Here is a 21,076-nt window from a genome sequence, read left to right as displayed (position 1 = left end):
ATTATATATATATATATATATATATATAATTTATATGTGTAATATTATATATAATTATATATATTATTCTATTATATCGCGTTCTATTATGTTAAATATCCTATTATTGAACACCGCCTCGATTGTGACTCCTTCTTGAAACAATAGCACAAATAATACAATAAAAAATAGATGAAGCATATGAAAATGAATGCAAAGATTCTACCTATATTTTAACATTGTTCCTTATAAATTCACTCGATCTTCACGTATTTATTTAGCTGCATCCACAGTCTGGCTCTATTTTAATTCACGGTAGTACAAACAACGAACATTAACGCTTTAAATAGTAATCAAATCGATGATAATTTTGTACGCCCTGAAAAGCGTTCCGTAATAGGCGCATTGAAATTTCCGTCGATTTTAGATTGAAATTGACAAGTCAGTTCGTGACAGAACAAATCGTATCCTTCCGAGCCGAAACGATTGGATTTCATACAAACAAACGATTGTCCGAGCTGCCGTGCTGCCCGGTTTATCCGGAAACACGATAGAAACGTGGTGGCCAGAGGCTTATGAAACCTTAATCAACAGGAAAAACTTCGTGGCCCGGCGACTTAAACTTTGACCGGACAGACCAAATATTAACTCTCGGCGCGGGCCCAGGAGCGAAGTGTTCCGTCGTTTTTCAACGAGTAAAAAAGAGCCGCGGGGAAACTTTGTTTAACCGTCAAATATACTTTCGTGCCGGGCAACCTTCGGCACCTGATTGTACGGGCCTGGAAATAATTTAAGGACGACCGGCACTCCCGGTCCGGAACGAGGTCCAATCAAACTCCTCCTCGCTGTCCGAGGGGATAGCTTCTGACACTCCGCGGGAGGAAAATTAGCGGAACGCTCGGAAAAGTCAAACGGGCCGGCTGGCAGCTTTCGTCCCGAGCGAAAGATGTAGCGCCGTTAATGATCCGGCTCGTCTCTGAATCGACGGGAATCCGCGAGATTACTCGAAGGTACTTAACGAACAGGTGTAACGATTGAAGTTCCGGTTGGCTGGCTCGGATCCATTGAATCGGTGTCGAGTTCCGGCGGCCATTCTTCGGCTGCTTTTCGGTGTGGACCGTTTGAGCGCGCGTTAAGCTCCGCCGCCGAAGGGTTCTCGGCTACGGGTTTCGGGTAACGAAACGCCCGGGCAAAAGCGCATCCCGTTTTCCGTAGACGTTTACCGGTGGCCAATAGCTGGATGCTGCCGCTTTCAGAGAGCTTCACGTCGATTCCCGTGCTTCCATTCGACCGTTTGATACCGGCACTTGACGTACTCTGCGATCGCTAAAGCCGAGCCCGGATTCAAGGGAACGTTCTCGATTTTTTTAAAGGAATCGGCTGACTCCTCTGTGTCGATCTTTTGCTCACGTTTTTATTATTAGCCGAGGCGTGTAGTGTACTTTTCTCGAATCGAAATTGTCGAAATTGTACGGGTTGCCCCCGAGTTAGATCGATTCTGAAAAGGAAAGGGTTTTACTGGCTGAGATTCATTTTTATCCAGGAATCATATGACTGTTCTGTATCGATCTTCTGCAGACGTATTTTTTACTGTTTTTAATAATACGATATATATATTTTTTTGAAGAGATGATATTAAAAATTGTGCGAGCTCTATTCCTTTGAATTAGATCGTTTGTTAAAAAGAATAGTGTCTTACCAACAACAAAAAATGCATGCCACTCTGGTAATTTGATACGAAAAAATGGAATAATTTCTTCATTAATATGAACGTCACATTTGTGTGAAATAGTACAAATAAAATATCTCGTAGTTTTCAAAAGGGGAGGCTTTTTGAACCTCGACTTTTGATTTTGCGGGCTTTTTCCGCTTCTCGCGAATCAAAAAATTGAAAAAAAATCAAGATTTGTCAAAAATTGTAGTTCGTGCTATAGCGGTAAATATACTGCAGATCGACACAAAATTTATAGTCTTTCAGGCAGCAGGATTTTGAGGTATCATGTCGGAATATAATATTCCGAAAAAATCACGATTCATATTCCTTCCGATTGAAATATCTATAACTTCGTTATTTCCGCGAACTGAAACAGGTCACCTCGCGCACACACACACACCACCGTGTAGCCACGTAACGAAAGAATACGCCGGAATAGAAATAAATTTGTTCCACTGTTCGAAATCAGAACAGCCTCTTAATGAAAACACCGCCGGCGTGGACGAATCGAAACGGGTCCGCGAGAGTTATCCAGCGCAAATGGGTGTTTAATAATGTAGCATCGAGCCAGGAATAATTAACGCGCGTATCGAGTGGATTAATTGTTTTTTGAATTAATGAAAAGCTGGCGCAGTTCGGCCTGATTGCAAAATTTTCCGCGGGCACGTCCGCGATATTCCTACGGAATATCTCGGCCTCTCCTTTCCCGTCGCTAAATATTCTAGCAAATATTGTTCCTCAATTTGTCCTTTGTCGAGCGCGAGATGGAATCGCGCGACCGTCAAAGGATCGCGAGATTGTAATTACTAGAACTCGATTCGCCGAGCGAGCAGAGACAGATATTTTTTTTATTCTTTTATTTTATCAGTTACGCAGCTATTTTTATTACGAATCTAATCGCGCAGCGAAACATGTCAGCGATGTTCGTTCTTGTTAACTTAACTCTCTACGATTAATTTTCAACAAATTAGTCACTTTATTATTCACACGAAGAGATTAAATTGAAGCGATCGCGTAACAGGGAAAAACCAAAGCTATCGAATTACGTACGAGATATTATTTAAATTTAATAATTTAAATTCTATTAAGATTTAAATGAAAATTAAAACCGCACGAACTCATGAACCGACTGGTATTTCATTATAAATTTTAATTGTAATAGATTTTCGTAGAAAATCATATTTGTCAAGAGCATTGCATTTTTATATTACATAATATATTATATTATATATATTATTATATATATAAATATATATATATATATATATATATATATATATATATATATATAACTATATTATATAATTATTTTTATATTAGTTTTCGAATTCTGTATTTTGTAACGTAGTAATTGGTGGTTTTTTTTATCTCTGAAAAATTGTTATTAAATATTAGTTACCGAATCATCTGACTGTCCTTATTTATTTGTCTCTTCTTCGTACAATTCTTACAACTCGTAACGTGCGATCGGACAGCAGTTTCGCTATCATTGCTGTGCCCTGTCCAGGACACGTAAGAACCGGCTTAACGCGTTCTCACGTGTCACCGGAGCTGTCTAACGAGTCGCCAAATGATCGTAAAGCAAAGCCTCCGCGGAAAGCTTCCCCGTGCGTGAACCGGGATCGTTCCAATTATTTTCTTCCAGGGAAACGATCCTCGCGCGTTCCCGTCGGCGTTCAGGTTCGCATTCTAATAGCGTTAACCGCGATCGTTTGTTCCACGTTCACCACGGCCACCGGGGCCAAGCTTTTAATGATCCGACCCCGATAATTAAGCACGCTGCTTCCTGTCCACGCGAAATTTAATCAACGTCGTGCCGCCCGGAGACGCCGCTCGGAGACGGGGACGCGAGATGTTTCCCCGAGATTTCTGTATTTAGAACGCTTCTATCGAACCCCCGCCTCGAATTCCAGCCTATTTCCAGCCTCCATTTCTAGCTCGCGGAACCTCTCAGACGATATTAGCTAAATAATGCATGAGCGCAGGCACGCGCGAGTGCACGGGACACCTCGGGACTTTCTGTCGCGTCCCTTCGCGATCTCGGGGAGCGGAGGTACCAGCTTATTTCGAACGATTCACCTTCGACGGTGCGCGCTATTTTTGCGGATTTGGTGCGCGTGTCGACAACGGGTCGAACGAAGTCCGGCGAAATAAATCCGTGCGAGACTTTGATATTTTTCGGCGAACGGCGAAAACGTTTCGTCAAAGCGGGAAACGCTTCGCCGAGTCGCCCGGCGAATCGCGGACTCGCTGAATCGTGGGACGCAATCGCGGGACGAAATCCGCAGTTACAATAATTTTGAAACGTAATGCTCGCTCATACTTGACGCGGCTTCGTTTCGGTATATTTTAGTTGCTCGCGCTCATTATGAACTCGTCGACTACGCAGTCCAGTAATGATTACATACACCCGCGCGGTCCTCTATCTAAAACTGTTAATGACGTCTCAATGGACGAACATCATTGCTCGACCCACATCGCGTGCCGCGAGTTTATCTGAAAATCTCTAAGCCTCAATTTTAAATATATATATATATTTTCCTTCCTAAAGAATCCGCTCTTCCGCGCACGATTTTCCCGCGATTAAAACTTCCACGAACGCGGACGTTTTATATACATGGTTCCCCGAGCAATTGAAACCGTTAATGCGGCAAATGAAATTCTGTTTTCACTTAGATTCGTATTACCGTGCAATGAAGATCTGCGTTCACGTTCGTTCGGATATGTAGAAAGCAATCTAGAATCCTGCACAATGAACTTATAATTGCCTTTTGCAAATCAATTGCGCAGAAAATGAAATTCTATTGGGCTCAAGATTCTGCGCAATCAAAGTATAGATTTATGTTCGATCGATTACGTATAAATTTTATATTGTAAATGTATCATACTTAACTTCGTTCTTCTAAAATTGATCTAAGACATAATTTCGTTTTCATATCAATAGCGCAGAAAATGAAATTCTATTGGACTGAAGATTCTGCGCAATCAAAGTACAAATTTATGTTCGATCGATTACGTATAAATTTTATATTGAAAATATGTCATATTTAACTTCGCCCTTCTAAAATTGATCTAATACATAATTTCATTTCCAAATCAATAGCGCAGAAAATGAAATTCTATTGGACTCAAGATTCTGCGCAATCAAAGTACAAATTTATGTTCGATCGATTACGTATAAATTTTATATTGAAAATATGTCGTATTTAACTTCGCCCTTCTAAAATTGATCTAATACATAATTTCATTTTCAAATCAATAGCGCAGAAAATAAAATTCTATTGTGTACTTAAAATTCTGCACAATCAAAGTATAAAATCTTCAATCGACTGCGTATAAATTTCATACTGAAAATGTTTTATACTTAAGACATGTGAATGTCACGTGACATTTCTATGTCCCAGCCTTTAGCATTAATGGTACCGCGTACATTGAAAGTCAAACAATTGACATTTCCAATGGCACTAATTAGAAGCAAAACGGTCTTTCAGTATTTTTGTAAATAGTATTCAAAAAAATGATGTTCCCTTCGCATCTCCCCCGATCGTACATGGAGTATCGTCGCGTTAGATTAGTATTTCAGTGATCCACGTAATCGGCAATCGCCAGATAGATTCGATTAGCCAGCGCCGAAGGTGTTCGCGGTCGTTTCCGCGTTTCTGCATCGTTGGCACTCGTTAGCCGGCCAGGAGGGTGGAGGGTGGAACTCGTTGCACGAAAAGGAAAGGCATTATTCTCTTAACGAGGCAAGACGTATCTCGCGAGCACCTCGTCCGATTCTGCTGTCTCATTCGTTCCGCATCGGAGGAAGAGAGAGAGAGAGAGAGAAAGAGAGAAAGAGGAGAGAGATCCTCTTTGAGAGAGTTTCCACCGCGAACACGCCCCCGGCGAAACGGATTTTCTAACGACGCCGCGATGAGCCACGCCAAAAAGTCAGCCTCTTTTTCTCGAAAGCGGCGGAAAAAAGAAAATGGAAAAGAAACGTTCAAAGGAGACGGTGACGAGGCCTTTGCGCGGACCCGGGGCACACGCCGCGCGCGCGACTTGCCCTCCATCCCTCTTTCTTTCGCCCCCTCGGCCACCCAGCGTTTCCCTCGGAGGTTCGGATTGTCAAAGAATCTCATTCTCTCAAGCTGACTTACTACCGCCGTTTATTATCGTCGACGGTTGTTCCGGAAACGGGCGTAATTTCCCACGCGAGAACGAGAAACGGCCTGGGACCTCGATGCCGGCCCTGCCGGCCTTCGAACATTATTTCTTGCGATCCGCGGCTCTTAAATATTGAGGCGGTCCTTCCCACCGCGGTACGCTACTTTGCAATATACTTTTGCGACCGGCGAATATGTCTCGCGAGCGTTAAAGTCCATTAGGATTTACGAGAAAGAGTTATAACTTTCGGATGTACAGCAATTTCTCTCTAATTCGCGCTCGGATCGCGCACGAAAATGGACAATTGCGGAAGGGGAGATACGATTATTCGAGGGCTTGCGTCTCTGAGCATTAATTAGAGAGAATTTACTGTATGCAGAACTTGGATTTTATCGTGTGATTATTCATGATTTTTTGTAAATCTTTAATACTCGCATACATTGGTAGGATTCGTTTTCGTACAAATTTAAACTCGCCGGATTTACGAATATTCGCGGTGGGATATATTTTGTGTATGTACTCTCTTTAAAAGGTATTGTTTTATTTTGTTCCGTCATAAATTTATGTTGTCCTCCATTTTCATCTGGATTGTTTACCGAAGATATTATTTCAGAATTTTATATAACGAGGAAGATGAATATATTTATGGTATCATTAATATATTTTGAAACAATTTTTACTATCAGTTATTCAATTCGTATCGTTATAATTTTAATTGATAGAAATAGGTACACGTTTATATATGAATATATGTATGAGTGGAATAATCGTATATTAGACTGATATAACTTTTTTAATTGCCACCTTGTCCTAGTCTTTATTGACTTCTGCAAATAACGTTCTTCTCCCTTTTGTATTTTTATATTAATTATCTGTATCCTTTCATATAATCGGCTTAAAAACATTTTATCATAACGCAGTTTCCAAAGACATGTATTCTTTTAGAAAAAGGGTTAACATAAATTGGTCCAACTCGCCCAAAATGAAGCTACAAAGTCTCGTTCTCTTCTTATTAAAATAGTAATAGTACTATTAAACAGTAAAACAAGAAATCGTAACAATTAAACGAACCGAATTGTCCGGTATTTCCCAGAAATATGTGACAATGAGTCGGTCCGACCAACTTATCCGCATCGCTATGCAAATTCTTATGGTCGCACGCTATGCGCACGGGCCACAGAACAGCAGACAGGTGAAAACGTGGATATTTCGCGAGCTCCTGGTATCGTGGCACATTCAACCAGTGCCGAAACTGCAGCAGCGTGTCGCCGAGCGAGAAGTGCGGTTGCCATGAATGTTCAATGACTGATAATCATCCTTGACCGCAGGATATGGACATGCTGCAACTGTTCGCATCGCCAGCGGGTCGAGCACTGCTCACCAGTGACAATCGGCCGAGAGGATCGACGTCGACCTCCTCCTTGTCTCGAGAGTCCTCTTCGAGGCTGAAGAGCGGCAGAAGACCATCGGGCACGGGTACAGTCAGTGCGCCGACCTCGCCGCCGAGGCAACGAAAATCCAGCGCCGAACTGTACAAAGAGGCTGTCGAGATACTCGGTCTCACCTGTTCGCTGACTGATAGCTGCCGATGCATCGACTGCCAGGTGAGCCCTGTTCCTTGATTTGCTGCCTTGTTTCCCGGCATACCCTCCATTCGACTCCATTCGGCTCCATTCGGCTCCATTCGACACCATTCGACTCCATTCGACTCTATTCGACTCCATTCTGTTCACGTTTTCCTTTTCTTCCTTCTTTCACTTTTCGAACATCTGAAAATTCTGATATACAGTAATGTCTCTCTAGTTGACGCTCAGATTGTCCACAGAAATGGACAATTTGGGAGGAGGAGATACGATTGTTCGAGCCTTGCGGCTCGTTTTTATAGTTACGAAGTGTCAACAACTGTAAAAAACGAGCTGCAAGGCTCGAGTAATCGTATCTCCTCTTCCCAAATTGTCCAGTTTTGTGGGCAATCTGGAAATGGGTGGTTCCTGAGGTCATTTGAAGCAACTTCTTCCTTTACGAAAATTTTCTCCAAGGCTTCGTTTACGAGTTATTAACGAAAAACTCTGACCAATAAGAGGCGAGCTCGGCTGGCGTGCGGCGGCCCAGCCAACGAGTTCACGGAGCCCAGTTCCGCCCATTGGCTCGGCCGTCTCGCGCCAAATGATCTCGTCTCTGATTGGTCACTGTTTTTCATTAATAACTGGTAAACGAAGCCGCGGATTGCATTTTCGCTGAGGAAAAAGTTGCTTCAAATGATCTCAGGAATCCTCTACTTTCGGATTGCGAGACATTTTTGGGACACCCCGTATGTCTCCACAAAATATTTCATGACTTACTTAGAAGATGTATAAATCAAATATTTGCACCTATTTGTTATGTTCTCTCTTGAAAAAATAGGTAGTATGTAATCAGCAAAATGTCTTTCAATTAATCTAAATGATTTTGGCGTCAAATCTAGACGATTTCGGCGTCCTGCGATGACGACAGTCCACGACACCCTTAGTCTATTACAAATAAAAAACGTTACAGAGACGCCATTTCTAAATTTTACGTACGTTTACGCTAAAAATGGGACTTTCAGCCATGCCCTACAGTTCACCACTTCCTTCCATTCGCATAATTTCCCGAACTCTTCCCGCCAGCTCGATATTTTCCACGTATTCGACAAGCTCGATAAAAACCAAAATAAAATCGACCGCAAAAACTCCAGCACTTCGAAAACATCATCGTAACAAAGTAGCGACTGTTCGAGATTGCCCGTGACATACTAATTAACTACCGAGTGACTATGAAAGTGCTCCGCAGGCGGTTCCCATCGGGAACCCCTATTCGCGCGCAGGTCAAGGAACGGGTTAAGGAATTTTTATCCGGGACGGCAATTCCCCGGGATAGAAGAACCTCCTCCATCCCCAGGAAACGATTCGAAATCCCAGCAGAACGAGCTCCTCCCGTCCAATTACAAGGATCGAAAAAAGAATCAAATTGCCAGCCGTGGTCCCGGCGATCCCCCTGCGCATCCCGGGAACAAGCGACGTATAATTGCATCCACTTTGCGGATACGCTGTAACATGTCCCGCGCAATTAGAACGAATCAGTTGTAATCTCTGGAACGAAGCGGCCGCCCCGTTGCTGTCCCTGTTTAAGAGGCAATCGTCCGGCCACCGGTTATAACCGCGAAACGAAACCGCCGCCGCGTCCATCGATCTCTCCTCCGCCCCCGCGAGCTTTCATTTTTCCGTCGCTCGGCCACGCGTAAATATTCCCAGCGAGCGCTCGTTTTTATCGAGGACGCGCGCGGTCCCGGCGCCGTGCTCCCGTTTTTGGGACGGTAATGGAAGGAGAATGGAACAGCCGGGACGCTGCCGGGATGGAAACCGGTGTCCGAATTTAATTAAAAATTTTATCGCGTTCCCGGCGATCTTTGTAATTGCCGCCGCGTGGCCACTCGGCTTTCGCGTGCTCGCGATTACACCGGGTATTCGGGCTCCTAATGAAACGATCCCGCTGTCCCGATGGCAGATTCACGGGGAACCGGTGTCCCGCGTGCACGGCTCGTTTCTCAGTTTCAGCTTCCTAATCTCTAACGCCGAGCTTCCAGGATTAGATCGTTTTTTAACCGGCTAACCGGGGAATTAGATCTTGTAGAACCGGATTCGCGGTGGACACTTTTTTCCTTGGCGAAGTCACGTTATCAGGCTTAGCTCGTTTCAGACGGTGAGGCTTTTCTTTGCAACGCGAAACGTTGAGAGGTATTCCGAGAATATTTTTTCGACGAGGACTCCGGAGATTTGAAAAGATTCGTTCGCGCATTTCTTAGAGGAAAGTCTTCCTTTTTTGCAACGAGCTAAGATGGAGCTTCGTTGAGTGACTTTATTGCCATTTTATTAAACTGTTTATCGGGCGAATTAACCTTCGTTCAACTCGTTTCACAATGGGAATTATTTTCTTCGCGGCGAAGAGATGTATTATCAGGCTGAAAGCAATAAGAAAATATCGCTTTCGCTATTCGTGCATTCGGACAGAATATTTTATGACACGTTCGGGAAATATATCAATCAAATGTTTCCAATGTCTCTTAGTTGAATTTAAGTATATTTAACGAGACGTTGAAAAAAAAAAATTTGATATATGTTATGTATTGTTATTGTATATTTTATATATTATATTATTATTATATATTATATATAATATTAATATATATATTATAATTATAATATATTTTAATACCGTTTATAACATTTTTTATACGAGTAGTATACCAAGGGTGTAATATATATTTAATAAATATAAAATTAATATTATAATTATAATATATTTATATATAATTATAATATATTAAAATATATTATAATTATAATTTATATTAATATAATATATGTAATAATAATATAATATATAAAATATACAATAACAATATATAATATATATCAAATATTTTTTCAACCTCTCTGGAATTGTTATAAGCCATTGGTAATAGCTCATAAACGATATCAAACGTTATTTGAATCTAAACCGTGGAAATTCGAAACGTTGCTACATAGTCACGTTCGGTTTCGTACGACGAGATATTTCGTCGTACCCGATTGAGCGTTAAAAACGTCGAAAGTTCGTGCAATTCCGCAGATCTTGAAAGACTGCTCGCTGTAATTCGTTTTAGTACAACGTCTCGGAGTTTGAGCAGGATATTTACGTTTGCTCTTTTTGCAGAGCAACTACTTCGACTGCGACGACGATTGCGGGGACGCGAGAACGGAATTGGCTGCGGGCACTCCTATTCTACTGGACCACGCTTTGTCGCATCCGCTGACATGTTCCATACAGTAGCAGCCGACCGTCGCGTAAACATTCCGAAATCGGCCCACTGTTAGCCCGCTCCGCCGCATCCACGAGCCATAAAAGAGGAAAAGCCTTCGAGACGAAGCGGATAGATAGATAGATAAAAAGAGAGAGAGAGAGAGAGCGCTAGCGATCAAGAAAGAGAGAGAGAGGAAAAGAGGAGAGAGGTTCGACGCGTGCGCTTCGATCCCGAGTAAAACGCTTCAACGGAGATCCACGCGAAGAGCGTGTGTCAAAAGGCGAGCCGTGTCGACAAAGAGGATCTACAAAAGAGGAGAGCACAAGCAGCAGCAGCAGCAGCAACAGCAGCGAGAGGACACACCTCGACAAAACGAACGTGGAACGCCGAAGACTTGCACGACGGTCTTGATTCATGCTCCATTGACCACCAACCCTCGAGCTTCTTCCTGCGGTCTTGATTAGATTGATTGCGTTTCTCGACGAACAAGCTCGACCCATGTGTTCAGTTCGATGCACGCTGCCGGCGTTCCCAAATGTTTCCTCGGGATAAATCAATGATCGAAAAGAAGCGGATCCGATTCACCGGGAACCGAAAACGTTTCTTCTTCCACGGTCCTCTTGCTCCCCCCCATCTCCCCTCGTCTCACCGCTTTAGATCGTGTTTTATTAGACTTCGAACAATGTTCTCGGCGTGTTTTTCCCCGCCTCGGAACCAAAGTTTCGGCCACGTTCGGCAACGTTCCGCTGGCAGCGTGCGCGCACCAGCGACAATTTCCTTCGAGAACTCTGTACAAAATTCTCTAACGAACCGTTTCTACTCGAATACCGTTCTGTTTGACAACTTTGTTGTCCAGTTTGTTGCCGTGCATTTCCCGATCATTCGCCGCGTAAAAAAGAAAAAACAGTACAATGAACAACGGGGCTTGCTGTCGACCAGCGTGTAATTTACGGACAATATCAGCGGCGCGAGCGACTCTCAATCGTTCGATGTAATTATGCTACCCGTACGTAACGACGCTGAAAACGAATCGCGTGCGAAATCTTCCGCGGATCTACGGTATCGCCGCCGGTCGCGGAATCCGGCGGCGAGAACAATTCGGCAGAGGGGACGCGCCGGTCTCCCGCGCCGTTTCCACATGGTCATCCGAACGCCCTAAAATCATAATTACATCGTTCATAGAACGCGAGGGGCAGGATTCGCTTAGGGTCGCCTGGCTCGAGTAAATCGGACGAATTTATCGACGCGGTCCGCGCACGCCAAGGAACGCGCGACGGTCGCGCGTCTAATTTCGAATTACATAATTAGCGGTAACGATCGCTTTGCTGGGCGACAGTCGAATGGTTTGTCGGGACGCGACGATTCTATATTATACAATTATATACATAAATTATCGAACGTTTTATTATCATTCGTTGCTATGGTTACCATTATTGCCGGACCGCGGATCTTCTGCGAGTATGGGAAAGATCAGCGGCCGAAATATCCGCGCCGACGAAAATTATGAAACTTGTTACGCAGATGCGTATGCTTGTTTGTAGTAAATCTTCTTAGCATAAGGCAAAAATTTGTATCGTGTCAACGAAAGTGTTCATTGGATCTTTTTACAATTTCTTTTATCTCATACTTCGTTTTTCTTCTTTTTTTGTTAGTATTATTTCTTTGATTGTCGGACGCGCCGAGTAAAACATTATTGCGATATAAACAATCTGTAAAGCGCTTCACTGTAATATGTACTTTTAACTTTATAAGACGTGTGTTTGGTAAAATGTCGAATTTTAAATTAATTAAATTAATTAAATTAATTTTAAATTATCGAATGTTGACGATACGCGAAGTTTATTAACTTTCGTCGGTATGTGTGTGTATTGGAAGAACAGAACTGTAACGTTTTAGCAAAAGTACGTTCTCGTCTAGTTTGATAGAATAGGGGAATCTTCAGTTTGCACGAAGGTCCGCGGTCTAATTATTGCCCTTACTTGATTAAGTGTCTAGTAAGGCGTGTTGTTGGACGATATGAGCTCGCGAGATACAGAAACGACCAGATGGCAATGGATAAGAGAATTGCAAAGAAAGAAAGAAAGAGAGAGAGAGAGAGAGAGAGAGATTTATTGCGGTAGGAGTGTAATGTTATATAAATATATTATATTTATAATATGTATAGAGAGAGAAAGAGAGATGTTGTCGGATATACGTATATGTTGAGTATATGTGTGCGATTGAGTTTTATAAAACTAACCTTGCGTTAAGTGTTCTGGGTTCAGTTAATAACGCGTTGACTGCCGCATCGATTCTCCTGACGGAGGACATCATTAATTTTAATGAGGTCACGAAGTTACCTTTTCGAACTTCGCGGCTCGGTTAACGGGATTAAGCGTTCTTTGCTTCTGCGTCCCATTCGAGCATTGTGTTACCTTTGAACGGGCTCAACAAAGTTGCAACACTTCTCTCTCCCCCCCCCCCCCCCCGTGTCACTCTTTATACTACTTCTTCCGACCCGTGAGAGCTATCCAGAAATATCGTTGCGAAAAGAAGAAGCTTTAAAAGATTATCATCGTGTCAGCGAGAATGCCATTTTCGCCACATTTTTCGTCGTTGTTGCTAAATTCGTCGAGCAATCCTTGGCTGCGAATCATTTGGTCGGCGCGTACGAGATCTCGGATTTTATTTACCTGCAAATTTTTGTCCCGTTGCTCATCCGATGCTGTTGTTTACGACGTTGCTCTTTTTACAGTCTCGCCGCGTGCCGCCAGCGTTACGTTTCTGCCGAGCAGAATTTCGTCAAAACTCTACATTTCTCCAGTTTATTTTGCGTTTCGTACGAGAATGAATACCGCGGATATCCGTGTAATTCTCTCGCGTGAACATAAAGCTGAAAATAACGCTGCAACGTCCACCACGCGGCATAAATCAAGCACGGTGAACGAAAGAAAAGCGCAGCGTTGGTTCGAGAAATTTCGCTCCGGCGATCCCGGTCTACGAAACGAGCCCCGTGGAGCGCTCGAAACGTCCGCGGACGGATACGAGATTTTTACTATTCGCTCAAGTGTCCGCGGCTTCGTGCGCGCCGACCTAATATTTCCTAAAAACCCGTGAAATTAACGAGTCGGCGCGGAACGTCACCTACGACAGAGCAGCTAACGAATCCGCACGACCAAAAAGAAATAATTTCCGTTTCACGCGGCCTTTCCCGGCGCCGCTAAGTAATCCTCGACGTTAACGAAGTGCTGAATCTAATTAGGCGAACATTAATTGATTGCTCAAACTCTGCTGGGTCTGCCGTCGCGCAGCGTTCCTCGTCCTTTCAGACTGTCGGAGTAATCGAAGAGAAATGGAAAAGATAATTTCATTTGTTCCTCCATCTGTCTTCAATGAATCGTAATACCAATCCACGCTGTTCCGCGGACAGAGCACGTGGTAATAGTCGAGCGAGGGCTGATCGTTGAAGGTCGCGGAACGCTGTTCATCCCCGAAGCATCGTTCCTAAACAGCTGAACGATGCGAAACTGCGGATGGGAGAACTTTGAACAATCGGCGAATCTCCTGGTTCAACTATAGTTCGGAGGATTTTTTTAAGACAACGCAATACATATATACGGAGTATACCTGTGCCAATCGTAGAGATATTATCGCGTATACGCTAGTGCGACAGTCAACGCAGGAACAGTCTAAACGATAAACTATAAACGACGTAACGATAAACGAAGCTAGGCCTGAGTTACATAATGAATCGTGGGTGGACTGAGTCGCGACGAGAGCGAGAACGAAACGTGCGAAAGGTCGGAGAGAAAGTGGAACGACGGAACGTGTCTGTGAATGAATAATGAACGGGGCGGGGAGGGATGGGGAGGCGTAGCGTTTACGGTGTAAATCTGTTAATTAAAAGATGGAGGAGACTCGCGTTCATGGATGCAAGTGCCAAACTAAAGTTTAACCGTGCGAGGCTCGTAAGCATAGTTGATTAACCAATCGCAGACGAACTGCACCGGCAGACCAAAGACGGCAAATCCGCTCTGTTCAATGAGAAAGGCAAAATTACACGGAGAGAAAGAGAACAAACACAATAAACGGAAATCGAATCGTTCGAGCGATCTTCCAGCGATCTTCCAGCGATCGTCTAGCGATCGCGATCGAATCGGAGATATTTCTGAAATCCGATCTAACGCGCGAGGACGAATCGATCGATCTCTGGTCCTCGTGGATCTCGTCTGCGATCGAGACGTCTCTCCTTCGAGTATCTAGATTACAATACCGATGGTGATACGGCCGAGGATCCAGTTAGTTTTGTTAATCTTTTTAATCTTGTTACACGAACACGTTACTGTCTATCGTGACATACCTTGTTGCTAAGCTTGCCGTGATCAAGGATCGATCGATCGGTCAATGGACCGGTCGGATGCATGCGTGAGAGAGAGAGAGAGATAGGAGTCCCCCGCAGGCGTTCCGAATCGAGTTTTATACGTTTACGGCGACGAATTCAAAGCTTTTTTATCCCTCGTCGTATTACGGTGTACACACGCGTGCAGGACAAAATCGATGCACACAAGCACGCGCATGAAAGAGAGCGCGAAGGACGCAGTGCTCTTTGATTCTTCCAGCTTCGGTGCTGTCCCGACGTGATCGCGATGCTCCTTGCATCCTAGTGTTCCGGGGAAACTCTGTCGATTGTCCCCGTTTCGCCCTAATTGAACGCTTTCCATTCTGAAATCTACGGCCTCTCGATGATCGCTATCGTTCCTGGAACAAGGTCCCTAGAAATCAGGGTGAAAACATCCCCCGAAGTCTAGTGACTTTATCGAGATCCCACCGCGGGAACGTTCTTTCAACAATAACAACGCGAATCGTTGAGACGCGTTCCCTTTCCTTCTCGTCGCAATCGACGGTGTTTTTACGCATACGCGGCAAGAACCGACAGGTGCCTGGCAAATTATGGACGCTTCGCGAACTCGTCGAAATTGTCGGTGATCGAAAGAGATTTCCAAACGGCGCTTGTTTCTTGCAAATCGATGCGGCAAATCTCGATGACCGGACAGCACCGCGGCTCGAGCTCGTTCGCAACGTTACTTTTCTACAACGAGGCATGTAATCGACTCTCTCGAACGCGACGAATCGACGCGTTGCATTCTCTAGTTTCGAATCGAACCATGCGAAACGCGGCGGATGGCTGGTTTCAAGGAAACGAAAGGGTTCGCGACGCGATTGGAAACGGTGCCGCGCGGCGTGTCGATTCGTCCCGTGTCTAGGGACTTTGAGTTAACGAAATATCGCTGCCAATTTTTCTTGGACGTTCTCATTAGAAACGACGCCGGTAGAACGATATTCTGTTCGCGATACTGTTCACGATCGACAGCGTCCGACGCGGTAATATGGAACACTGTACCTATACGATGGTTTTTTCATTGTAAACGTTCTTCGCTCGTCTGCCCGACGGAGAAACGAGGAGAACCGTAGCGACGTGTTTGTATAATCAGAGCATTATTACCGATGTTATTACGTGTAGATAGAAAAGAAAACGGAAGTAAACGATCTTTAATCTGTTAGTTGGGGAGCGGAAGAGAGTCAACGAAATGACACAGACTGATTGACGATCATATACAATAGAGCTGTTCCGTTTGATCAGGTGCGTGTACGCGCATTCGTTTCGTGCCAATATTATTGTTAGACTGCGAGTCAAAGTCTGATTACCAGGTAATTTCAGTGTTGTTGGTCGACAGTCTGCGACCCTTTGCCCAACCACCCCGCCTGTTGTTACGTTTAGGTAGCATTTCCGACTCTCTTGCGCTTCGAAGAGTCAGCGGCCAATCGATTTCTAGGGGCGATCGTCGCATCGAATTGGCTTTCTCTCATCGACGAAAGTAAACGCGCAATTAATTACATTTCCGGATGTTCGAGAGACGCGTTACACCCCCTATCGACGGGGCTGGGCGTAATGGTAAAACACGTGGCTTTTAATCATTTTATAGTAATTACGAACGTAAGCATGCCGAGGAGAATGATTCTTGCAGCGGCGTACTCTTCGATATGACTACCATTAAAATACAATACAACGTACCGAGATGTGATTTTGTTCGAGAAACCCTGCCCAAGATTATTTCAACCCGCGTAAAATTATTATTTCACATTTGCCAAATATGAAATAGACTTCTGAGGATCTAGTTGTGGATTATTGAATCCTCCGTTGCTGTATTCTACATATACATACATATTTCTCTGCAAAATGTAAAGTGCGTTCCTCCAAGTTTATTTATTTTATCCGAGTTTTATTTATAGCTTCGGACAGTAAAAAATGTTATCGTTGAAATAATCATTAAAATAACGCTTTCATTCGCGTGCAAGCAATTTCGGTGCGAATCATCCCCTCCCGAAGATGGAGGCCTAGTAAAATGTTGAATTTCATGACATCACAGGCATTGTATGTGCACTTTCACAATTCAGAAGCTCAGACAAGACCCCTAGCAACATGTTCATAATCACTTTTCCCATATTCTAGTCCGAATTCGTTAGTTACAAATGATTTTCAGTTTTACGTTCCATTATTGAATTTTGGAACAAATGATTCGTGCCGCTGTTCTCATAAGGAGCTACGTCGAATCCGGCACGAATTTTCTGCTACTTTCAAACGCGCGAACAGCGCCGATCCATGCTGCGGCAAAACGCCCAAACTGTTGAGCAACGTGACCGACAGAGATTATCATTTACTTCCAAAATCCTGATATAGGAGGCTTTCCCAAAAAAATGGTAACAAAAACATTAATAATAGCATAATTAAAGCAAAAAGAAATTAACCAAAAGCGGATAATTGTTCAGGAAAATTTGTTGCATCGATATCATTCGAAAATCAGACGATAACAACGCAAAGCACAATTAATCAACGTAATAGTTAATCAAACTTCAAAATGCAATTAACAACGTCTTGCTATGTTTTTATTTATTTTCCTCGTGTGATATCGATGCAGTAGAATCTCCTGAACAATCCTGGGCTCTTAGTTCATCTTCTAATGCTCGAACTTTGCCATAATTACAGATCCAGTGGCGATGTCTCTAGACTACTTAGATTTTTCAAATATTTAGCATGATCAGGCGAAACTATACAATTTTTAGATATACATTTCATGGAACGTATCGTTACGTGCATTTTGAGACCAAGAACACCAATTTTGGACAACTAGTTTTCGAGCTATTTAATTTTTCTATTTTTGAGTTTCCTCGTTTCGCCGCTAGATGGCGCCACCGTTCACTTTTTCCGAGCCAATTTTACTATTTCGTGAATTATTTAATAACCGTGCAACTTTTACCACGATTACTTGCACAGATCGATGCAATAAACTCTAGTCGTTATTATTACATCCTCAGAATATTTTTTCTTGCTGTGTGATTTGTTTTCTCAAACTCGTGTATTTTTAACATAGCGGAGGCAATATCCTATCGTTAAGTAACACAGTTCTCAGCGATAACAAACAACAAATTCACAACGAATCTACTAGTCAACAATGTAACAATTCTGACTGTCTAATTTATTATTTTTCATTTATCGCGCTTTTTCATGGGACTTATGGTGAGTATAAGGAACTCGCCAGGTTGCGCTGCCATCTTCTTTTTTTTGAATTTTATACGTTAAAGAAGTATATATACATCCTATACATCCTATACATAAGTGAACCAGTCGATTAGATTAGCAGCGAGAAAAGTTTTATGAGTGGAACTAAGAAAATGCAGTTACAATTGAATTTAATAGCAGCTGCCTGCGAGGGTATGGGCATCGGCGTAAACGGGGCCTTACCATGGAAACTGAAGTAAGCTAATTTAAATCAATAAGTCATTCAAACAGAATCGGTTCACACATGAATTCTCACTCACATGTTTCCCTTGCACAGAAGCGAAATGGCGTTCTTTACGACCATGACGTCGAAAACAAAAGATCCAAGCAAAAAGAACGTCGTTCTTATGGGACGCAGGACATGGGAATGCATCCCGAGCAAGTTCAGGCCCTTACAGAATCGTGTAAATATGGTTCTTTCGTCGAAGCTTTCGTAATACCGATTTCTTTTTCAACATGTAAACGAAACAATCGAAGAAATAACCAGTTACTATTACAATAAATTACGCAGGGACCTTGGAAATGAGGCGATCGTATGTAAAAGTATCGCAAACGCGATGCAGATGATTTCGCAACCTCCGCTGAATGATCGCATCGAAAGTATATGGGTGATAGGAGGCAGCTCTGTGTACAAGGTAAGCATTCGACACAGTTGATTCCATAAAATTGCGCAAAGATTTTTGATCGGGAAACACGTCTCTGACATTGCAGGCTGCAATGGAGTCGCCCCATTTCGGCCGATTGTACTTGACGCGAATAAAAAAGCATTTCGAGTGCGACACGTTCTTCCCGCAGATACCAAACGACATCGTCTTGACGGAGTGAGTTCAATTTAACCAATATACCAATTTCATTGTTTAGCCATCCATCGTATTGTCAATGCTTTAACGCTTTAACTGTCGCGTCACCTATATAAGGGTGACGAAATTTCGCTTAAGTTTTGAAGATTAATTTTTACGATAATCTACGATATTTTCCTAATTTTACTAGGATCCGCTAAACGTAAAACCGTTCAAGAAGTAATTGATGTTATACAACTTATCTTTTCAATTCAAATTTGATCAGATAATATGCTTCCATTTTGTACAATATTCGAAGTTGTTGCAGTCAAAGTGTTAACCAACTACTTTTACTGTTTACTGTCGTTTTCAGAGACGCGGACATTCCTCAAGGAGTCCAAGAAGAGGACAGAATACAGTTCGTCTACGAAGTATACGAGAAACTATGAACGCAGCTCGGTACGACAAGATGGCTTCAATCTTTTTTATCTCGGTGTACGAATAAATAAATCGTATTTTTCACAATAAATTTCGGCCTGTGTTTAATGCTTTATTCTCACGAGTGTGTAGTTCGAGGCAAAAAAAAAAGAGAATACAAATGCGTGAAACGTTTCACTAGTCACGCTGAAGCTCGTTAACCCGGTGGCCACTGCATCTGGCGTCCTCCAAGGACATGCAGATGCAGGTGGAAGACCGACTGCGCGCCTTGTTTTCCGTCGTTGACGACTAAACGGAAACCGTTGTCGAGACCTTCCTGTTTCGCGACTTTACGAGCGACCAGCATCAGATGACCCAGCAATGATTCATCCTGCTCCTCGGCCTTTGAAAGCTGAACAATCGGCTTCCGTGGGATCACCAGGAAATGCACCGGCGCTTGGGCGTTGATGTCGTGAAATGCGACACACTGGCAAACATAATAAACTTCAATTTCGCATCGTTCCAGTTGACAATGCTGCAGCAAATCGTGCAGAAAATGGTCGAATAAAAATGTGTAGAAATATTCGAACAGAAACCTACAACGGCGTTAATTTTATAGTAAAATTAATAGTAATATATTAATAGTAAAATAAATAGTAATTTTATAGTAAACAGATAACTGCTGAACCCCATGTATTATGCACAGATTGCAGATCTTTCTTCAAATTCTCGTTCCCATAAATTCTTTTACAAAAGTCTGAAGTAGGAAGAGATTTCTCACCCCCGCTAGAAAATTTCTTCCAGTGAACACAGATTAATAGTAGAATTAATTTTCGTTAATATGCAAGTTTAACTGCACTTCAAAAACTTGCATGTATCATAAATGCATAAAGACCTGAAGTTAAGTTATGCATTTGCAACGTCCACGATTTATAGCAAAGCTCGACGCAACCCCGGAATGATTATTTGACCTTATTCCCATGGAAATGCTGTTCCATCCTAGTTTCAATTCTTCTGCGATTGTATCTGCATAAAAATTCGCAATCTAGTGATTGTTATTGCGTCACGATGAGCCGGCAAATTAACCTAGTACGTGAGGCAGGAAAATTCGCAATGGCGTCGAAATGATTAAAGTTTCGCCCGGGTGGCTGATCTGTGCCGACACTTTTCATTTACCTTATCGTCCTCGTAGATGAATTTACAAGGAATCTCTTTGCGGAGTATTTTCCCAAAAATCGTGTCTTCGCCAGCAGTAGCTGTTTGTGCCTTCTCCACTTCGGTCGCCATCTTTTTCCAGCATGGAGCTGAATTTAGGCGACTGGCATTTGGGCACAGTAGCCTTTTCGACGTCGACAAGGCGAAATTCAAGAGTAGCTTCATTTCGAAGCTACCGGCTCCCGCAACTGTCACGACAATGACATCGGCGGCTAATTATGCAATTGATATCGTCTACTGAAATTTCTGATTACAAAAGTGCAGATATCTATGTACAGATGCAATGGCGTCGACGCAAAATGGCGGGCCTTTCAAACAGTAGAATCTCTGTTCTCGTAACACTGAGTTACCTTGGATTAAAATAATATTATTCCTCGTTATTTAATTAGGTCGTCGCATAAATCGTTGCCGAAATGCGTTTACAT

General features: G+C 43.0%; 3 protein-coding genes across 3 annotated transcripts in view; 2 read left to right on the top strand and 1 right to left on the bottom strand.

Moving 5' to 3' along the window:
* LOC117223720 (uncharacterized) overlaps positions 1-16,694 on the top strand; it is a 210,402-nt gene extending 193,708 nt beyond the window's left edge. Inside the window, exons 6-7 of the mRNA XM_033476173.2 lie at positions 7,171-7,446; positions 10,556-16,694. Of these exons, the coding sequence (XP_033332064.1) occupies positions 7,171-7,446; positions 10,556-10,672 (393 nt within the window). The 3' untranslated portion in view covers positions 10,673-16,694. The remainder of the gene's footprint in view (positions 1-7,170; positions 7,447-10,555) is intronic.
* A 1,031-nt stretch (positions 16,695-17,725) lies between these two features.
* On the top strand, positions 17,726-19,548 carry Dhfr (dihydrofolate reductase). Its single transcript, XM_033476171.2, has 5 exons — positions 17,726-18,436; positions 18,518-18,673; positions 18,752-18,875; positions 18,952-19,061; positions 19,393-19,548. Exons 1-5 carry the CDS (start codon positions 18,336-18,338, stop codon positions 19,466-19,468), a joined length of 567 nt encoding a protein of 188 aa, XP_033332062.2. The 5' UTR covers positions 17,726-18,335; the 3' UTR covers positions 19,469-19,548.
* HINT1 (histidine triad nucleotide binding protein 1) lies at positions 19,549-20,901 on the bottom strand. Its single transcript, XM_033476175.2, has 2 exons — positions 20,613-20,901; positions 19,549-19,923 (listed from the first exon to the last, which is right to left on the bottom strand). Exons 1-2 carry the CDS (start codon positions 20,814-20,816, stop codon positions 19,654-19,656), a joined length of 474 nt encoding a protein of 157 aa, XP_033332066.1. The 5' UTR covers positions 20,817-20,901; the 3' UTR covers positions 19,549-19,653.
* Between the last annotated feature and the right edge of the window lie 175 nt (positions 20,902-21,076).

This window comes from Megalopta genalis, chromosome 4 (genome assembly GCF_051020955.1).
Source record: "Megalopta genalis isolate 19385.01 chromosome 4, iyMegGena1_principal, whole genome shotgun sequence".
NCBI classification, from domain to species: domain Eukaryota; kingdom Metazoa; phylum Arthropoda; class Insecta; order Hymenoptera; family Halictidae; genus Megalopta; species Megalopta genalis.
The sequence above is the reverse complement of the archived record's forward strand: the minus strand, read 5'-3'. Positions and strand labels throughout refer to the sequence as shown.